Source organism: Squalius cephalus, assembly GCF_949319135.1.
Source record: "Squalius cephalus genome assembly, chromosome: 20".
Classification (NCBI taxonomy): Eukaryota; Metazoa; Chordata; class Actinopteri; order Cypriniformes; family Leuciscidae; genus Squalius; species Squalius cephalus.
In genome coordinates, this window is record NC_137141.1 from 7,133,084 (window position 1) to 7,154,090 (window position 21,007).

At 36.8% G+C, this 21,007-nt stretch overlaps 2 protein-coding genes across 4 annotated transcripts in view; both read right to left on the reverse strand.

The window, feature by feature from the left end:
- Positions 1-6,175, reverse strand: part of prkd3 (protein kinase D3) — a 100,968-nt gene extending 94,793 nt beyond the window's left edge. Inside the window, exons 1-2 of one of the 3 annotated variants that reach the window (XR_013819328.1) lie at positions 5,765-6,156; positions 4,728-5,381 (exon numbers count right to left, since the gene is read on the reverse strand). Coding sequence is in view for 2 of the 3 variants with exons in the window: in XM_079852403.1 (XP_079708529.1) it covers positions 4,728-5,015 (288 nt within the window). In the remaining variant the exon portion in view is untranslated. Of the gene's footprint in view, positions 1-4,727; positions 5,382-5,764 lie in introns of all 3 variants that reach the window. The other 2 variants (XM_079852403.1, XM_079852404.1) reach the window with 2 other exon arrangements.
- Positions 6,176-7,345: 1,170 nt separating this feature from the next.
- mocs3 (molybdenum cofactor synthesis 3) lies at positions 7,346-20,204 on the reverse strand. The gene is made up of 13 exons (XM_079853813.1): positions 19,980-20,204; positions 19,436-19,568; positions 19,257-19,349; positions 15,701-15,821; positions 15,549-15,623; positions 15,340-15,457; positions 12,469-12,577; positions 11,575-11,637; positions 11,296-11,459; positions 10,836-10,883; positions 10,493-10,589; positions 9,083-9,184; positions 7,346-7,543 (listed from the first exon to the last, which is right to left on the reverse strand). The coding sequence occupies exons 1-13, from the start codon at positions 20,070-20,072 to the stop codon at positions 7,386-7,388; spliced, it is 1,374 nt and encodes a 457-aa protein (XP_079709939.1). The 5' UTR covers positions 20,073-20,204; the 3' UTR covers positions 7,346-7,385.
- Positions 20,205-21,007: the final 803 nt, after the last annotated feature.

Sequence of the window (21,007 nt, forward strand, 5' to 3'; positions counted from 1 at the left end):
GTTTTTACATAATATATGCGTGTGTATGATGTATAATTATTTTCTATATATAAATACACACACATGTATGTATATATTTAAGAAATATTTGCATGTATATACTGTGTATATATATTTATATTATATATAAATATTTTATATATAAATAACAAATTTTTCTTAAATATATATGCATGTGTGTGTATTTATATATAGAAAATAATTATACTCCATACACACACATATATTATGTAAACACAAACTTTTATTTTGGATGCGATTAATCGAGCCCTAATTTCTACATATAATCATGTATACTTCTAATTTATTGTGGTGCACACATCATTAACTGTATCAATAGCAGCACATACTTTAGCCGAGCACTAACGTTAATGACTGATGTAACATTAAAGTTTGTAAAACAAATCTTGCTCCATCCTTCATCATTCCTCAAAATAGTAAGAACAACAGACAATCTGCATTTATGGGCGCAATTTTAAGTTAAAGTGGCCCACAGCTGATTAGCTGTTATCCGGAGACCTACACAATATAAAACACAAATTGGGTGTAACGATACATCGATATGGATCGATGCATCGTATCGTTAGATGTTATATCGATGCATCGATTCCACATGTAAAATATCGATATACACCTTTATTTTGACACTCTCCACATTCTCACGTAACATCCTTCCACAAAAGCGCACATTTTCGTTTACTCACCAACGATACTGTCTGCCGGTGTGTCTTTATAACGTTAATCTCCTCATCTGAAATAGACGCCTGACAAGACTGACTGAACCCTAAACAAGTTTTTTCACAAAAGCCGGTATTGTCCGCTGTCAAGGCATCGCGAGTTCATGTTTTACAGCAGAAACAGACAAGCAGTCGCACCCTTGTTGTTGAACACAACACGATAAGTCCGTTTTAGCGACTCAGCGCGCAGTATTCAGGTCAGATGTCACTTTGAAAAGACATGCTGGCTAAGAGGAGTTTCGTCAAAGCTGACTAAGTGATTGAGGATGGATAATTTCAATGAACTTGATGAACCCGTGATATCTTCTTCGGGGCGTAAAAGGAAAATAAAAGCTGAAACATTTTCACAGAACCTTACTAAAGCAGCTCGTTTAGTGGTGAGGGAAAAGCTCACTGTATTACGTGTACTTTAATCACAACAACAAAGTTTGTCAGGCGTCTATGTCAGCTGAGGAGATTAACGTTACAAAGATTAACCGAGTGTTGTAGCCTATTATTTATCATAGCAATTACTTGGTTTTGTTTGACTCAGAAAGATGAAATGTGAATGTATCTGCTCTGCTAAAAAAAAAAAAAAAACTTTTAACATATTAAAGCATACTTTCAATTAACTTTAATTTTGTAATTTACCTGTATTTAAGTTATTATTATTATTATTAATCAAAACAACCCAGCTGCAGTTTGATTGATATTACTTGGAATGCACAATAATAATAAAAAACATGATTTATGAAAATGAACAAGAACGGAGTACTTGCAAATGACCTCTTCTGTTGTAAATGTCCCAATTGGGAGAGGGTGTGCAATTTTCAAAGAGTTTATTTAAACGTTCATGTTATATATTTTGGTCGCATTTGTGAATTAATAAAAACGTTGCTGGTTCTATCTAAATATCGATTAATCGATAGATATAGCCCTGAATCGAATCGAATCGTAATCGTAATCGTATCGCAGAATTTTTTGAGGTATCGGCAAATATCGTATCGCTGGCTGAGAGAATCGATATCATATCGTATCGTATCGTGATGAACTGTCCGATTTACACCCCTAACACAAAACTACATGTTTTGAACACCCGGTAGAAAATATATACATCAATAATTAATCATATTTACAGATTGTGATTCTGAGGGTTGGTCTAATTGGTGGCTACTGACCCATCTTTAATGGATAAGTATTTTGTAAATCTCATTTAGACGCCATGGAAATTTGAGAAGCAATCATCAAAAGATTATACTGCTGTTGTATCGCTGTGGTCATTATAACCACTGACTCTTCACATCCTCATACTTTGGAAGTGTTTACAAAGATAGTTTACTTTCGCAATGCAGAAAACAGTGTCCTCTCGACATGTAGGCTACACAACACCAGCTACAGTGTTTGAGGGCAGGCCAGAGTAGACCTTGTTCACGGGCAGCCATAGCCACGGGAACATATTTTATCAGGGGGGTGCTGGGGGCGGGGCTTAATGGGGCGTGGCTTGATATTGCAGGGTGGTGCTGCTAGAGCATTTTAAACAAAATCCTAATATTAAAAAGCCCAAACAAAAAGATGAACATACAAATGAATGAGGACAGAGTTATGTGAGAACGCTCAGAACTCATGATAAATTTTAAAAACACAGCACAAAAATCTGCATCTTAACTTATGATAGACGCTCAGGAGTTGGTTCACACAGAATGCATAATTTTTTAAAGCGAAAACGCAAGACGCCCAACGCGGGGAGTGGAACGGGGGAAAACGCAAGGTCTCGAGGCGCGTTTTCGTTTAACTTATTTTAAATTGAGTGCAGCGTTTTGAGAACGCTGTGTGTCATGCGCGAGACGCGATCGCAACAGTTAAACACAGCTAGTGCGTTCACGCTGAAAAACAATGGAAAAGTAGCAGAGTGGAATGGAAAAACACGTTCTGTGTGAACAACCCCTAATGCCAAAGAATGCTTTAATCAAGACATCTACATTTAATCTTTTCACCGACGTCTGAGTGAACATGCATTAAATGAGTGTCAAATGAGTTCTTTAGATGCTGGTCCTCAACCAGTCACGTCACTCACTTCCATGCGAGATCTGCTTTTGCCTTTTGATATATTAATTTCTTCATAAAAAGAGTCATAAAACCATATTCGACAACATATAGAAACGAAATAATATTTAGATTAATTTTATAAAGGTAGAAGGTGTTCTTAAAAAACATGTTGAAAAACCGTAGGTGGGCATTATGCAAATGTGTTACATATCATGGAAGCGAGACTGGATTCCTGACGACTCGTATGTTCAGAGTTGATTCTTTCTTTTGGGAGAGTAGAACTATATTTATTGTGCACGTTCGACCGTTTAGCATTTACATTCACAGACAGCTAAACACATTTGGCACAGTCCTTCAGCCTGTTCTGACACAAAGTGTTGATCAGTCTAATGTTTTTTTTTTTTTTGTTTGTTTTCATTTCTGACCAAATTAAAATGACTCAGGCCAGAATAGACCTTCTAGATTTTCTGAATCATGTGATATATATATATATATATATATATATATATATATATATATATAAATAATTGTATTTACAATTTCAATATATATATAATGTTTTTTTTTTTTTGTTTGTTTTTTTTCAATATGAAAATGCACCTTAATGAACTGATAAGAATGTAAAATGTATACCTTGAAATGCAATGTAAGTCGCTTTGGAAAAAAGCATCTGTCAAATGCATAAATGTAAATGTACATGTTTTAAATATGCACCTAGCCTAACTGTTGGACACACAAAAACAAACAAAAAATAAATAAATTATATATATACACGTGTGTGTGCGTGTGTGTGTGTGTGTGTATATGTATATATATACATAGGCCTATATATCTTTTTTTTTTCATCATATTTAATGTCAATGATGACATCTTTGAAGAAAGAGCATGTTTACACAATGTGTGACATTATTTCAAGAAACGCTTAAAACTTCTTGGTTACTGTCTGATTGAAAAAGTGTGTTTCCGTTCTAACAGATTTTTACACGCATGCACTTATCAGCCTCATGCATCACACAGACACTGAGACACACAATCTCATGACACACATCATAGGGTAAAGATGTGCTTGTACTATCCAAAACTCAGTTTGAGAGTCACTGTGTTCTATTGGTCCACATCATAATAGTGTTTCCAAAACACTAGACCTCTGTTTGAAATATCAATATTAAATTGATCAACAATAACACATGCATGCCTATATGTAACTATAACATCACAACAATTGAAGACATTTAATGCAAACAACACTAAAACATATTATAGGTCAATGACAAATAAGACCTTTTAAATCTAATCAACTATCAACACTTAACGTCAGTCAGTCTCTCTCTCTCTCATCTCTCTCTCTCTGTCTCTCTCTCTCTCGTCTAAACTACTTAGAATTGTCCTAGAAACCACTAACACACCATGGAAATGGCCTAGCAACACCCTAGCAACCACACAGCTTTCAACATTCAAGTCTCTCTTCAAACTACTACTAAAGTAACCATTTCATTCCAGTAAGATGTTTACTGTAATACTACGTAATAATACTATTACGACTGAGGATAAAAATTCCCAGCCATTGCCCAAACCATCTGACCAGCGGATATGTGCTGCACAACACACACATCCCACCTCATCTGCCGTGTTTGTGGATCAAAGCAGATTTAGATGAGATTGAATGAAAATGTGTTCTTTAATCAATCACTAATGCTCCTCATGCTCATCCACCTAAATCAACTTCCTGACGATTACAGGAATAAACTCACATCAGTCAATTAGTCTCAACCTTTTAGAAAAATTAAGAGAATTCAATTTCATAAATAATCATGTGCTCGAAATATTAAGCAAGAACACAGTAGGCTATGTGTAGGGATTTGATAGGGACACTCTTTCAAATGATGTTGTGATGTGTGACCAGGCAAGATTCAGTACGACTCTTGATGAAAGTGAGAGATCATCACACAAATAAAACGTTGTTACCTTTTGATCGACTATGGAGCAGACCAAATCCTTGACAGAATTGATTGACAGATCGTGAGGCTCCAGGGTGACCATCTCCCTGGTGAGTCCGATCTGAAGGAGGAAGGACACTCCTCCGTGAAGGGAGCTGGTGGGGCTCGGGACACTGTGATTCCCATTGGAGAGGCGGACGTAGAGTGGCACCGGAGGGCTGGGGGATGGAGAGGGGGTCGGGGGGGCAGTCTGATGCTGAGAGTGGACGAAGGGTTTAGGTAAGGTCAGAGGAGAGGTGCTACTACTGGCAGACATTAGTTACCTCCACAGGTTGAGAGTAAACTGTGTAAAACGGACAAGCTTGGAAACCGTGGCCGATATCCGATGAGGGAACAGGTTGTGTTTCTAATCAAACACAATGTTATTCTGTCCTAAGGCAGGTGAACAGAACTGGCACAGTCATGTGCAACCCGTGGTGTACGAGGCAGCAGAATTGGAGCAAGGAATGAGGTGCCTATTTTTCACTACGTCGCCCTCTCATATATGAATATAGCATATTCATGGCCGTCTGTGCATTATCCAGCACATGTTGAATTGATAGTGTCACTCCACGGCTGAGCGATCAGGATGCCAGCATGATGCTTGACAAAGTGCTTTCCGTAGTAATCCAGCTCCTCATATCTGTTCGAAACAAAAAAAGATTAATTTCAGTCTTTCTTCCACAAGTCACTGACTGGGACCTACAGACCTCATTCATTCGGCCATTATCTATAAGAATAGCAAGTTATTGAATATCCAGATCAGAGTGTAAATTCAAACTCCTTGTTTTCTGGAGGAGTTTTGCACATTTTTGTCTTTTGCTATGAAGAACTCCAGCTCACATCTGGAAACACATCTGGAGACCCTCCCACTCTAGATCGCATAACTGGCACAAGACCACAAATACCAGCAAAACAAGTTATACAATGTCTTTGTTCGAGCTTTATCACCATGCATCATTAACAACTGATTCTCAAGACGAAATAAACACACTGAACAGAGGAGGGAAAGAGAGGAACACATACCTTTAATGCTGGAAAGGCGTTTCCCTGACAAGTGAAGAGATTAAGCTTACTATCAATGGAAAACGAGGACTTGAAAGCTTCGGGGTTTCTTTTTTAAAGCTTCTGGTGTTTCATTTAGCCAGTTAACCATCGCTCGGTTACGGGCTCCGTTACATGAGCTCGATTTGAAAACTTTCTAACCTCTTCTCATGTCACATTACACGCGTCTTAATATGCGCTCTCCATCTCCGCGGGCAAATAACGAACGCCGCACAGACAGAGAAAGTAAAGGCTGAAGGAAATGGCAGGTCTGTCGAGCTGAAGAAGTGAAGTTGAGCTTCAAAAGTGCAGAAATGTTTTTCTTTCTCTCACTGGCGTACGCGCATGTCTCTCACGCGCAGTTTCCGTTATGTGAGTATTCCGCGTGTGCGCGCCCTCTAGCGGCGTCATTCCACGGCCTCTATGACGCAATAAAGCATTATAGAGTCCTGAATGATACATTGTAGCGCCGGCCTTTATCTGTGATTGTCCACAAAGCTCAAGCTGTTCTTGCTCATCATAATTATAGCATTGATCACAAATATATTACTATTATGTAAACGGAAGGGTTTAGTAGTTCATTGAAATATAAAAAATGAGGGAGGGTGTGTGTGTGTGTGTGTGTGTGTGTGTGTGGGGTGGGGGCGGAGGGGGGTTAATGCATTAATCCATTCATGCATTAAATTTCTAAGAATTTCAATACACATTAACTAATGACCTGTATAGTCATATACCTGTATGACTGTACTGTATAATATTTGTAATGATGTAATGAAAGCTACAATTGAGTAGTTATTATAGCTAAAAGTTTACATACACTTAATATGTGACCCTGGACCACAAAACCAGTCATAAGTGTTTGTTTTTTTTGTTTGTTTTTTTTTTTACTTGAGATTTATACATCATCTGAAAGCTGAATATATAAGCTTTCCATTGATGTATGGTTTGTTAGGACAATATTTGGCCGATACAACTATTTGAAAATCTGGAATCTGAGGGTGCAAAAAAAAAGAAACATTGAGAAAATCGCCTTTAAAGTTTTCCATTTATGTTTACGATTGTGCTGCATCCACTCACAAAAATATATTTTTTATATATTTAAGGTTGGAAATTTACAAAATATCTTCATGGAACATGATCTTTACTTTATATCCTAATGATTTTGACCCATACAATGTATTGTTGGCTATTTCCACAAATATACCCGTGCGACTTGTGACTGGTTTTGTGATCCAGGGTCACATATATTAATATAACATTTAGTATATTCCGCAACTGCAAGGTGTATGTAAATTCCTTATCACAATTATATTATAAATTATCACTACAGGTGTACTGTATAAAATGTACCATGGGGTGATAACTATAATGAATATTTATTTGAGAACCTAATTAAAAATCAAAGGTGCAGAGTAAACTTACTAGAATCATTATAAATGGAGAAATCAGTCTGATTATATTACACACATTAAAAGTGCACTGAAACACAAAATGCAGGGGAGTGATGAGGTGCAATAAAAAAATCGAACCAATTATAGCATAAATGAAATAAATAGACAAAGTGAAAATCATTAGAACTTTATTGCTTTTGTTCATGAAAGAGTCAGTATTGAGGGAAAGAGTGGTCTATGTTCTTGGCCCAGGCCATCAATCCTCCACTGATGTCCTTCACCGTGATCTGCTCAGTTTCAAGGCCAGACATGTTCTCCAGGAGCTGAACTGCCTTCTGGGAGTCATTGCCAAGTTTGCACACCACAAACACTACAAGACAATAAAGGTAAACACACAGATAAAGTTAGCTGATTCACTCTATTCAAGCTCATTTACTCCAATCATACAAATAATCTTCTTTTACCATATATATATATATATATATATATATATATATATATATATATATATATATATATATATATATATATATATATTTATTTATTAGGGCTGTGAAATGATTAATCGCATCCAAAATAAAAGTTTGTGTTCACGTAATATATGTGTGTGTACTGTCCATAATTATTTTGTATATATTTAAATACACACACATGCATGTATATATTTAAGAAATATTTGCTTAAATATACTGTATATATATTATATATAATTTGTATTATAAATAAATATAAATATTTTATATATAAATAACACATTTTTCTTAAATATTTACATGCATGTGTGTGTATTTATATATACAAAATAATTATGCACAGTACACACACATATATTATGTGAACACAAACTTTTATTTTGGATGCGATTAATCGCGATTAATCATTTCACAGCCCTAATATATATATATAAGTAAGCTTATCACAGCAATCATACGGCACACAAAGAAGCTTCTTTTACCAAATAATATATATATACCAAATTATGTATTATCAAACTTGTGTGTGTGTAAGTAAACAGATAAATATAAATAATAAATACATACATACATAGATAAACTGGAAAAAAATATATATATACATTTTTGAAGTATCTTATGCTCACAAAGGATGCATTTATGTGATGAAAACATGTGCATGTAAACTCCTCATCACAATTATAGTATAAATGATCACTACAGAAGTACTATATAAATTTTACCATGGGACAATAATAACTATAATGAATATTTATGAATATGTAAAAAAATATATTTTACAATGTAATTGGCTGAAAATTTAAAAAGAAAATTTAAAAAATGAATTTATTTGAAATTTAAATATTTTGTAACATTATGAATAGCTTTAATATCACTTCTGATCAATGTATTGTGTACTTGCTGGATAAGGGTTATTTCTTTCTTCAATTCTATTCTTCTATTTCTTCTTATAACCTTTTCCTTGAGATGTTGGTGTGGAATATTCCAGTAATATAGTTTCATAATTTTAGGCTGTTTCTTGTCTTAGGCAGTTAGCATCTATCTCAAGTGAAATCAAGGCTTACCCAATTAGTTTAAATAGATTAACATCTCATTAAAAAATCTAAATATACAAGTCTAAAACATACTTGATTATTCACCACGAGGCCAGCTGTTTCTGATGACTTTCTTGAGAAAACTTAGATTACGCCTCCTCTGTGCTCAGGATACTCAGCACATCTAATATGTGATGGCATTTGGCATTCAGACGAGCGATTATTGTGGATAAAGATAGGATCATTATGTATGGCTCAACACCATCAATGTTCATGCCTGCGCATAGTGATGTTTAGTGTTTCTGCACCACGTTTATTTGAGCAGAAAGAACTGAGGTGCAGGAGAAGGGAGTGTTAAACATTGATCACAAAAAACGGCATATAACAAAAAAAGATTCTTACCTGGGACTTGAGATTTGGTCTGTTGTTTGAGATTACTAATTGTATCTTTTAAAAGTGTGATGTGCTCAGCCTTTTTATCCTCTAAACTAGCGAGTGGAATGTCTGTCATGCAAGATAAGAAAATTAAACTGAAGGAATTAACTTGATTTTTACTAAATCTCACACTAAATATGAAGAATGAAGAAACGTCAGCAGCAGTGAGACAAGTGTTAGTGCCTCCAAACCAGAGCACGAGAAATGAACAAGTGTTTATTCTGACCTGTAATGCTGCCTGAATCATAATCATACACTGTTCGCTCGTTGGCCAGAGGAGAACTGAGCGACTGAGCCTGGGTTCTCCCAAAGTTTTTTCTCCAATCTGTCACTGATGGAGTTCTGGTTCCTTGCCACTGTCGCCTTTTTCACCTTTGTTGCCTTTGGCTTTTGGCTTGCTCAGTTGGGGACATTTAATTTAACATTTTTAATTTCATATTCAACAATATTATTGATCTGCCTGCATTGACACCATTATATGAGAACTGAACTGAGCTGGAGGATGACATCACAGTTTTCTCATATAAATTAACTAAATGAATATATTTTTTACAACAAAATGAAACATCACTGAACTTATTTAAGCTGGACTGTGACGCTATTTTCTTCTGGAAACAAACTTTGTTGCATTATTTTCCTGTTATCTCTGTAAAGCTGCTTTGGAACAATCTGTATTGTAAAAAGCGCTATATAAATAAAGATGACTCGACTTGACTTTATGCCAAGCGACTAAATGTTCTATTTGGTCACCTGGGGCCTGATGTATAAACATTGCTAATCTAAATGAATCTAAATGTGTATATCAAATGGAAAACAGAGTTTAAAATCATTTAGTTTGCTTCATTACTTCACTGATTTTAAAAAGGTAGACTGAGATGGCGAACAGGAACATGGTTTGTTTAACACATTATTAGATGTTTGATTACATAGCCAAGCAAAAGACTAATCATATTGTGTAATCATACGTTGTGAGCGATACAACTGTGCAGCGTTTACTTCAGTAAAGTGGATCCATCGAGTGAATCTGAGCTGGTGTGAGTGAGTGGAGGCGGGGCTAATTTGCATATTCATGGATCCACATATACTAATTGAAGCAAGGGTATAGAGTTATATTCAAGTTATTTTAAGGCATGAAGGATTTTTTTCACAGAAAAAAAACCTGTAAAATATGTCATTTTGGTGATAAAAAATGAGTTTTACAATTATTGACAACTGTAGTGTAGCTGACGAGAGTAGATATTATGAAAAAAAATTTAAACAACAAAAAGTTAATCCACTACAACATTAATCATAAAGGTAATTTAGTTTCTGTTGTATATTTTAATGAAGCAAATGTCCAATACTAAACTGTTAAAGAGAGATCATGGGAAAGGATACTGATTGAGGTTGACAGATGGCAAATGTCCACCTCTACTTTGGGTCGAACGTCAAGGAGGAGATGAGGGGTTGAGCTGTCCAAAATGGCTCTATACTCCTGCAATGAAAGACAAATATTATATATGTGCAATATTTGGGGAAGGAAGCTGCACAGAAATGCAAGATGACAGATCAGATCTGCTTTATATAATGACCAGCTACACACTTCCACAATGCTCAGTAATGAACTGGCTAACATAGAGCAGTTCTGCTAAAGATATAATCTAAACTACCAAATGGAAATTTAAACACCCCTTATTACATTCCTCCGCATGCCCAGAATTATGACAAATCACTGTACTACCTGCACAGAGACTCTCTGTTCTTTGGTTAGAAGGTTCAGTCTCCGACACTGTAAATGAAATAAAACAGAAATAACAGAATAAATCAGCACTGGTTTTCATCACACAACGTTTAAACCAAAACCACCACAAATAAATGCTGATGTAGGCCATGTCTGATCAGGTGACCTTAAACCTTTTTGGTTTTGGAGTTGATTTTTGACTGAATGTATTTGCCATGGCTGAAAGGAGTTTTCTTTCCCTAAGTTTAATAATACAGTTACACTGAATGTGTATGAATTGAATAACTGCGTGCTTTTCAAAGCTCAAGAGAAGCATGTCTCTGCAAAACACACTCTCCATAATGAGTGTGTGACAGTGACACCTTGTGGACGTTTAACCACAGCTGATTAGTTTGCATAATTGACACACACACAAGGATGACTATAGGAAGGAAAGTGTGAGATTTCCTCATGCTCAGACCTTATCCGTAGCAGCAGAGCCACAGAACTGCTCATAGTCCTGGAGCTCAGTGAGCGTGGGCTTCTCTCCACACACCACACACTCGATCTGCCTGGCCCGCAGACGTATGGACCGGAAACGCCCCTCCTGGCCATCAAACATCAGCAGCTGCTGCTCAAATGAGGCTGAACAGACCAGTTAAGGAGTTCCTTCATTATGTTCTGCCTACAGTTTGGTAATAAGTGAGCTTAAAAGCATAATTGTTTCAGTTTAGGATGTCATTAAGGGTAGAAAGGATACATCCTTGACCGGACGCAATTTTCAGAACTTCTAATGCTTGAAGGCAACCCATTATACCAGGCACTGCAAGTATCAAAACAAGTCACTTCACAGTCATATCCACAATGCAGAACACTGCAACATGAACTTATAATTATGGGATTATGGGATTGTTACAGAAGAAGAATTCATATTCACTTTTTTTAAAAATCGTTTTTTTTTAGGTAAGATCTGCAGTAAAAAATAAACTGTATTGTTGTTTTAGACAAGCAAAGAACTTAGGATTCAGTTAAGACACTCATGCTCAAAACATGTTCATCTTTCTTTAGTGTGTAATGTTGCTGTTTGAGGATGAAAAAGCTCTGAAAGTGACAAAGCACAAAGTTATTAAGAGTTATTCTCAATATCAGTGTCACTGTAGTCTTGAGTTTTCTTCCAGGAACGTAAATGTCACCTCATTTAAATGATTCCTGCACAAGGCATATACAAAAAAGGGGAGGGGCCTGGTTGAGTTGAGTTAGTAGTGTGTTGAATCTCATTAGTAGTGTGATTCCGAAATACACTCGAAACTAGGAACGCAGGAAACTAAAAGCGTTACTGACAGACTGGGAAGAGAGGAGATGCAATAATGTAAAATATGTGAAAATAAGGAATTTTTTTCATGCATGAATACCTATTCTAGTAGAGCCCAAAAACAAAATCAAGACTTTGTAAAAAGGGCATAGGTCCTCTTTAAATTGAACAAACCACTACAGAAGACTGAAACTATCTACAAAACAAAGTTTGTACAATAAGCAAGTAGTTCTGGCTGAAATAAATACAGAACACTGTGGATAAGAATGATGAGAAGAAGATGATGATGATGAAGAGGAAGAAGCTATGGAGTATAATCAGGTCAAGTAGAGTCAGACTGACCCACTCCCAGAACGCCTCCATCAGAGCAGTTGGTGACAGTCTCAGGAGGAGGTGGAGAGGGGAACAAACACCGGTAACATGGTCCTCCTCTGTAGTTGTACACCGTAAGCTACAAGAGAAAACATTGAAATAATCAAAATCTCCCAATTAACTCAAAAAACACACTACATACTGCATATACAGTGAGGAAAATAAGTATTTGAACACCCTGCTATTTTGCAAGTTCTCCCACTTAGAAATCATGGAGGGGTCTGAAATTGTCATCGTAGGTGCATGTCCACTGTGAGAGACATAATCTAAAAAAAAAAATCCAGAAATCACAATATATGATTTTTTAACTATTTATTTGTATGATACAGCTGCAAATAAGTATTTGAACACCTGAGAAAATCAATGTTAATATTTGGTACAGTAGCCTTTGTTTGCAATTACAGAGGTCAAACATTTCCTGTAGTTTTTCACCAGGTTTGCACACACTGCAGGAGGGATTTTGGCCCACTCCTCCACACAGATCTTCTCTAGATCAGTCAGGTTTCTGGGCTGTCGCTGAGAAACGCGGAGTTTGAGCTCCCTCCAAAGATTCTCTATTGGGTTTAGGTCTGGAGACTGGCTAGGCCACGCCAGAACCTTGATATGCTTCTTACAGAGCCACTCCTTGGTTATCCTGGCTGTGTGCTTTGGGTCATTGTCATGATGGAAGACCCAGCCTCGACCCATCTTCAATGCTCTAACTGAGGGAAGGAGGTTGTTCCCCAAAATCTTGCAATACATGGCCCCGGTCATCCTCTCCTTAATACAGTGCAGTCGCCCTGTCCCATGTGCAGAAAAACAGCCCCAAAGCATGATGCTACCACCTCCATGCTTCACAGTAGGGATGGTGTTCTTGGAATGGTACTCATCATTCTTCTTCCTCCAAACACGTTTAGTGGAATTATGACCAAAAAGTTATATTTTGGTCTCATCTGACCACATGACTTTCTCCCATGACTCCTCTGGATCATCCAAATGGTCATTGGCAAACTTAAGACAGGCCTTGACATGTGCTGGTTTAAGCAGGGGAACCTTTCGTGCCATGCATGATTTCAAACCATGACGTCTTAGTGTATTACCAACAGTAACCTTGGAAACGGTGGTCCCAGCTCTTTTCAGGTCATTGACCAGCTCCTCCCGTGTAGTTCTGGGCTGATTTCTCACCTTTCTTAGGATCATTGAGACCCCATGAGGTGAGATCTTGCATGGAGCCCCAGTCCGAGGGAGATTGACAGTCATGTTTAGCTTCTTCCATTTTCTAATGATTGCTCCAACAGTGGACCTTTTTTCACCAAGCTGCTTGGCAATTTCCCCGTAGCCCTTTCCAGCCTTGTGGAGGTGTACAATTTTGTCTCTAGTGTCTTTGGACAGCTCTTTGGTCTTGGCCATGTTAGTAGTTGGATTCTTACTGATTGTATGGGGTGGACAGGTGTCTTTATGCAGCTAACGACCTCAAACAGGTGCATCTAATTTAGGATAATAAATGGAGTGGAGGTGGACATTTTAAAGGCAGACTAACAGGTCTTTGAGGGTCAGAATTCTAGCTGATAGACAGGTGTTCAAATACTTATTTGCAGCTGTATCATACAAATAAATAGTTAAAAAATCATATATTGTGATTTCTGGATTTTTTTTTTTTAGATTATGTCTCTCACAGTGGACATGCACCTACGATGACAATTTCAGACCCCTCCATGATTTCCAAGTGGGAGAACTTGCAAAATAGCAGGGTGTTCAAATACTTATTTTCCTCACTGTATACTCTCGTTCAAAGGTTTGGGGTCAGTAAGATTTTTTTTTTCTTTTTTGAAAGAAATTCATACTTTTATTCAGAAAGGCTGCATTAAATCAAAAGTGACAGTGTTATTCAAAACAATTCACACTGAAATTAGGTAGCAAAAAATAAAATAAAAAGTCTTCCAAATAACAATAAAAAAGCTGCCCCTTTATTCTTGTGAAAAGTCAGTGGATGAACAATTGTGTCTGTGGTTAAAAAGGTATTATAAATGCACCATAAACGCTTTCATGCACTATATTCCTGGTTTTCTAAAGACAAACAGGAACTTAATTTTAGGAACAGACAGTATATTAGGATGTTAAACTTAAGTTAAAATGGAAACTCTTCACTTCACTGTATTGGGAGACAATCAAGATTGCAGTATTGGTATCTGTGTTACACATACACTAAAATTCATTTCTTTCAGCATTCTTGTACTTTCTTTCTCTCAACTTTTTTTCTTCTGCGCAACACAAATAAAGATATTTGAAAGAATGTTGATGTCAAAAAAGCATAGCATCCCATTGACTTCCAGTATAGATAAATATACAAATATACAGTATATATATTTTCATTTTTGTCTGACTGTCCCTTTAAAGGCACACTATGCAGTTTCCGTTTTTCTCCGAGTCGCTGTGGAGTACTTGTATTTATCGTTACTGTCGTAAATACCACTCACGCAGAGCCGTCTCTGCACTCTTCCAACCGCGCTTTCTTCGTTTCCTTCGTCGACTCTGCCATGATTCACGTCTGAAATGCGTGCTAGTGTCTTCCATAGAGGCTGCTTCATATGTTGTTGATGCATGTGACGTCGTGCCATAAAAGCAAGTCGTGATTCTCGCGAGATTTCTGCTTTGCTATCGGGATGATTCGCCCTACGAGTTTGTTTACCATCAAAATGATTTCCAAGCTGTTATTTTAAGGTATACTCTTGCAGAATGTGCCTTTAAATGAATGTGTAAAAGAATCCAAATACTTGCGACCACTGTAAATAAAGACTTCAAATATCAATGTACAGCTCACTGTCTGCAGGTTTGATTGAGATATTGAATAGATGAGCTCACCTGTCCTTCCATTCGTAGAGCACTCGCTGACACTAAAGGCTTGCCGGCCAGGACACAGGCATCGTTCACGAGGTACCGTGTAGGAACGTTGTCTGAACAGTCTGCCACAATGTCATACATGAAGATGCAAAGTCAAGGAGACAAATAAATGGGTTTTGCACTGTACAGAACTGTGGAAAAGCTCAAGATTAACTTTCATGAGTGGATATTGTTGAATGAGTTGAATGGCGTTCTCTCTGGAGAGCTGGAGGTGATAGGGAACACACTGAACTGTGGAGTTCAACCTGGAAGAGATCACAAGCAGTCAACTCTCCGTCGTTCAGTCGTTCACCTGTGCTGGTTTCGTGAGGTAGGATGGTACCTGCTGATGGCCTGGGCAGCAGACAGGGCTTTAGGCTGACCTTGAGTCACTTCTGAATGAAGCACCTGTCGGTGCAAGTTACTCAGTTCCACCACATCATAGTCCAACAGGCCCAAACGTCCTGAAAACACAAACTACATTAAAAACTTCCAACTAGTGCTATAGAACAATTACAGCTGTGTCTTCATGCAAGTGTTTGCTTTGGGACACAAACTAAAATGAGATTTGAAAGTTTTCACGGGACCCATTATGAAGAGCGGATTCAGTCTTCATCTCTTCTACTTTAGCATTTACTGTAGACTGGTAACTATGGTAACTTCTGTTTTGTGTGCATTTCTCTTAAATTAAAAAGTTAATTAAAAAATTAGACTCTCTCTAACTATTACAGCTGAATATGTTTGTTATACACTACCGTTTTTACACTACAAATTTCCCGGTCAGTAAGATTTTTTTTAATGCTTTTGAAAGAAGTCTCTTCTGCTCTCCAAGGCTGCATTTATTTGATCTAAAAACAGTAATATTGTTGTATATTATTATAATTTAAAAGCAGTTGTGCTGCTTATTATTATTTTTGTGGTATCATTATTTTCAGGATTATTTGATGAATAGAAAGTTCAAAAGAACAGCATTTATTTGAAATAGAAATCTTTTGTAACAATGTAAAAGTTTGCATGTTTTTGATCCATTTAATGCATCATATAGTATTATTATTATTTTTACTATATTATTATTATTATTTACTTGGTAGTGTATATATAATTTAAACTATATAAACTATAAGGTTTAATTTGTTAACATTGGTTTATTTAGTTAACATGAATTAATAATATTACAACAGCACTTATTAGTCTTACTCAATGGTAATTACAACATTTACTAATGCATTTTTAAAATCAAAAGTTGTGTTTGTTAATTTGTTAAAGTCCCCCTGCGGTGAAAATCAAGTTTTTAATGTTGTTTATATGTCTGTGTGGTGTTTTTAATATGCTTTAAGACAAACCATGTGCAAACTCATAAAACAACACCATTGCTGAGTATTTTCTCCTTAAAACTGCAGTGAACCAAAGACAGTCTCAAAAGCACGGTTTGAAATCACTTTCTGACGTCAAAAACTACCTTGTAACCAATGATTCAACCACATGAGCATCTACACTACCAAAGCAATAACTCTGGAAGTGGTAGAATGTGGACATAAGCTCAAAATGTTTTAGGCCCTGTTTACACCTGGTTTTAAGATGCGTTTTGGTCGATCACAAGTAGACAAGGGAGACACATACCCCTTTAAACCTGGTGTTTTAATCCATCCCGGAGAAGGCGGTCTTTTGTGGCTGTTTAAACGCATTTTTCATTTTTGACTGCCTCTGGAAGTGGCCATTTTAGACCCCGTTTACATCTGCATTTAGCGTCGTCCACTTGTGATCGGATTGACAAAAATGCTTCTTAAAGGGACAGTTCACCCAAAAGTGAAAATTAGCCCATGATTTACTCAACCTCAATCCATCCTAGGTGTATATGACATTCTTCTTTCAGACGAATACAATCGGAGTTATATTAAAAAATGTCCTGACTCTTCCAAGCTTTATAATGGCAGTGAATGGCCGTATATTTTTTGATGTCCATCAAAGTGAATCCATTCATCATAAAAGTGCTCCACGCGGCTCTGGCGGATTAATAAAGGCCTACTGAAGTGAAGCGATTTGTTAGTGTAAGAAAAATATCCATATTTAAAACATTATCGACTAAAATAACTAGCTTTCGGCAGACGGCCGTACGACTCGATTTACGGCGAAAGAGTGACCCTTGACCTTGACGCACAACGTAATGACGACCACAGAAGCACAGAGGATAGAGCAAAACAAAACACCAGTCACGAATTGGAAGTCTAAAACGACAATTTTTTAAAGAGAAATGTCGGAGGAACTTGAATGTTGCCGAGCCCTGTTTGCTTGAACCGCGAGAGGCGTCTAAACTTACATCCTATGTCATACATGCGTCACTGGTTACTGTTGTGGTGTAAGTCGACTTGCGTAGTATGCGTACGGTCGTCTGCCGGAGGCTAGTTATTAAAGCTACACTGTGTAACTTTTTTAGTTGATTCTTAGCAAAAAACACTTAGTTCTTTCAAAAATATATGTGCTCATTAATGTATATTTACTTCTTTCAAGTAATAAAGTATTCTCTTAAGTTTATAATCTGCCATTGAAAGTACATACGGGTGAGGGGTTCGTATGCCGGTCGCCATGTTGCCCCTCCATCTTGAAACTACATTAGCCAAAGAGGGACATGCCTGTAAATTCAAGCTTCGCCTTTTGCGTTTTTCACTCAGTGACACCGTGACGAATGCGAGGGGGAGATTACTCGCGAGCTCGCGAGTGCCGGCAGATTTGAAAGATAGTGTGGTGTGTGTGTGTGTGTGTGTGTGTGTGTGTGCGTGCGTACGTGCGTACTCACATTTGAAAGAGAGAATTAAAACGTCAACGCGACAGACAAATCAGCAAGACCAAAGTCAATATTGGAGTAACTTTTCCCAGATGGAAAGAGCTCATGAGGAGAAAAGATTTTAAAACGGACGCCGAGGTTGCCTGCTTTCTTTTCGACAGGTAATTCAGCCTGTTGTAATTCATTTGTGTAAATTCAAAGTTTTATAGTTGCTTGTCTAACCATAGCATGGTTGTGCATAACGCCAGAACGACCTCTAGTATAACTTCATCCTCGCGTCAATGGTGAAAAAGTATTGTTTACCTTGTAACATAAATCTGTGCTGCGACGGATCACAGGTAATGAATAGTTTTAAAGGCGCAATTTTTTAAGCTATATATAAAAAAGGACACTGTACGTTTTAGTTATTTTTAATTGCTTTTACTTTGTACACATTATAACGTTAGCCTAATCTGATTATGTTGGGATAGCCGATTCCAAGGGTGACGTTTACCTCCTGACATCTGTCCTGTAGTTTTATTCATTTTAGACATATTGTTTATTATTGTCATGGACGATGTGATAACTGGAAGCCATGTTAATATTGGAATAATACGGCCACCGTAGGAGTTAAAACGCTCTCGGAATTGAGAGGAACAGAAACTAATTTTCACTGGGTAGTCATATACAATTTCACCGCTAGATGGGGGTAAAAATCACACAGTGTAGCTTTAAGTTATTAAGTCGATAAAGTTTTAAAGTTTTAAATATGGATATTTTTCTTACACGAACGCATCACTTCACTTCAGAAGGCCTTTGTCAACCCCCCGGAGCTGTTGAGCACTTTTATCATGGATTGATGCACTTTTATGGACTTCAAAACAGAAACGGCCATTCACTGCCATTATAAAGCTTGGAAGGGCCAGGACATTTTTTAATATAACTCCAATTGTGTTTGTCTGAAAGAAGAATGTCATATACACCTAGGATGACTTGAGGATGAATAAATCATGGGGTAAATTTCATTTTTGGGTGAACAATCCCTTTAATACCAGTTGTCAACAGGACCTTACTTGTACAGATAAACTCCTATACTTAACAGCATTAAGAACATAGTAAACACACATGGTCACTTTACCTATTCCAGCTGCAGCCAGATACTGCGCAAGAGGACAACCTAAACCTCCACATCCCACAACCAGAACAGATACATTACTTATGGCAACCTGGCCTGTGGAGAAAAGAAGATTTTTTTATGAAAAGAAAAGAAAAGAAAAGGATTACATTATAAAGGTTAAAGTCAAAATATTGTTTAACCTTTAACACCAAGTTCTGGTAGGATAAGCTGCCTGCTGTATCTCATGATGTCATCATTGCTCAGCTTTACATTTGATTTCAGTGGTGAAAGATTGGTAACCTTCTCCTGTAACTCTGTTAATGTTGAGTTTCCCTGAAAAAAAGGGGCGAGAAGCCCTTTCAGTTTTCAGACAAGAAAATGCTCAGCTCTTATATATTATATATATTCTTATACAGTATATTTCACCATAATTATCTGTCATATGACACTGGTGCCTTTCAAAAGATTATTCTGTCCAACAATTAATAAATGATTTGAGCTGTTCTATCAGTCCATGCCTTTAAATCTTTATCATCAGAAAAATAATTGTAATAGAATTTAAGTGTCTGACCTAACCTAAACCTTAAAATACATTTTTGATACGGTTTTCACTCCATACAAAAACACATATAAATTGGCATTAAATATTCGTTGTTAAAATCATTACATGCATAACGGTACAGAATCACACAAAGGCTTTGTTATCTGAATATTTGCAGAGTTAACAGAATAACTATTGCAGACCTTTTCCATTTGATGAAGTTTCTTCTTCAAAGCTGCAATCTCTCTCTCTCTTTCCAAGAGCTGTGTCTTCAAACTTAAAATGGTATCATCCATCACGAACAATCACCTCGATATCAAATTATTATTAAGAAGCAGTTATTATGTCGAGCAATTATGTAGAAATCACACTGCACGGGACTTCCGGGTTTCCGCGCGTGTGTGACCACGTGTAGCGCACGTAACACGTGATTACAACAGATCCATATACGCGCTCCCCAGAGATTAATGTAGATATATAACCCACTCAATGTTATTACATTTATTTTGAAAAGACTACTGAGTATTAAAGGGATAGAAAAATCTGAAACATTAAGTAACACGAGGGTCCAGCTGAACAAAAGTTACTAAGATAACAATAGCTCTTTTATAGCTGTATTTTGCTTCAGGCGAACTGTCCTATAACTGCAGTTGTTTATGGGTGAAAATCCCCTGCTAAATGGACATGTCACCAGATCACTGCCATTAGTTTTAACATCACTAATATGCAGTTTAGAGTTTTCGTATTGTTTGTAATTTAATATGTATGGTAGGCTACTAAAATAAACAAAAGTTAAGCTTTGAATTATTTTACTTTGCTTTATTGTGGCGTAGAAATGCGCCAGTTTATAATATTATCTTTATAATTCTTTATTTTTTTATTTTAAAATGTTTTTTTATCTTCAAATATTGTTGGTAACCAGACAGCTGACGGTACCTGACTTCCATAGTAGGATAAAATACTATGGAAATAGTCAATGGGTGCCGTTACTGTCTGGTTACCAACATTCTTTAAGATATATCCTGTGTTCTACAGAAGAAAGAAACTCATAGATGTTTGGAACAACTTGAGGCCCGGGTGAGTAAGTGATGACAGTATTTTCATTTTTGGGTGAACTATAAATGGAACCTGTAATATACAGAACCCATTAGTACAAAGAAAACAATTCAATATTATATCAATTGTTTTTTTATTTAAGAACAGGGAAAGAATGAACAAAACAAAACTCCAG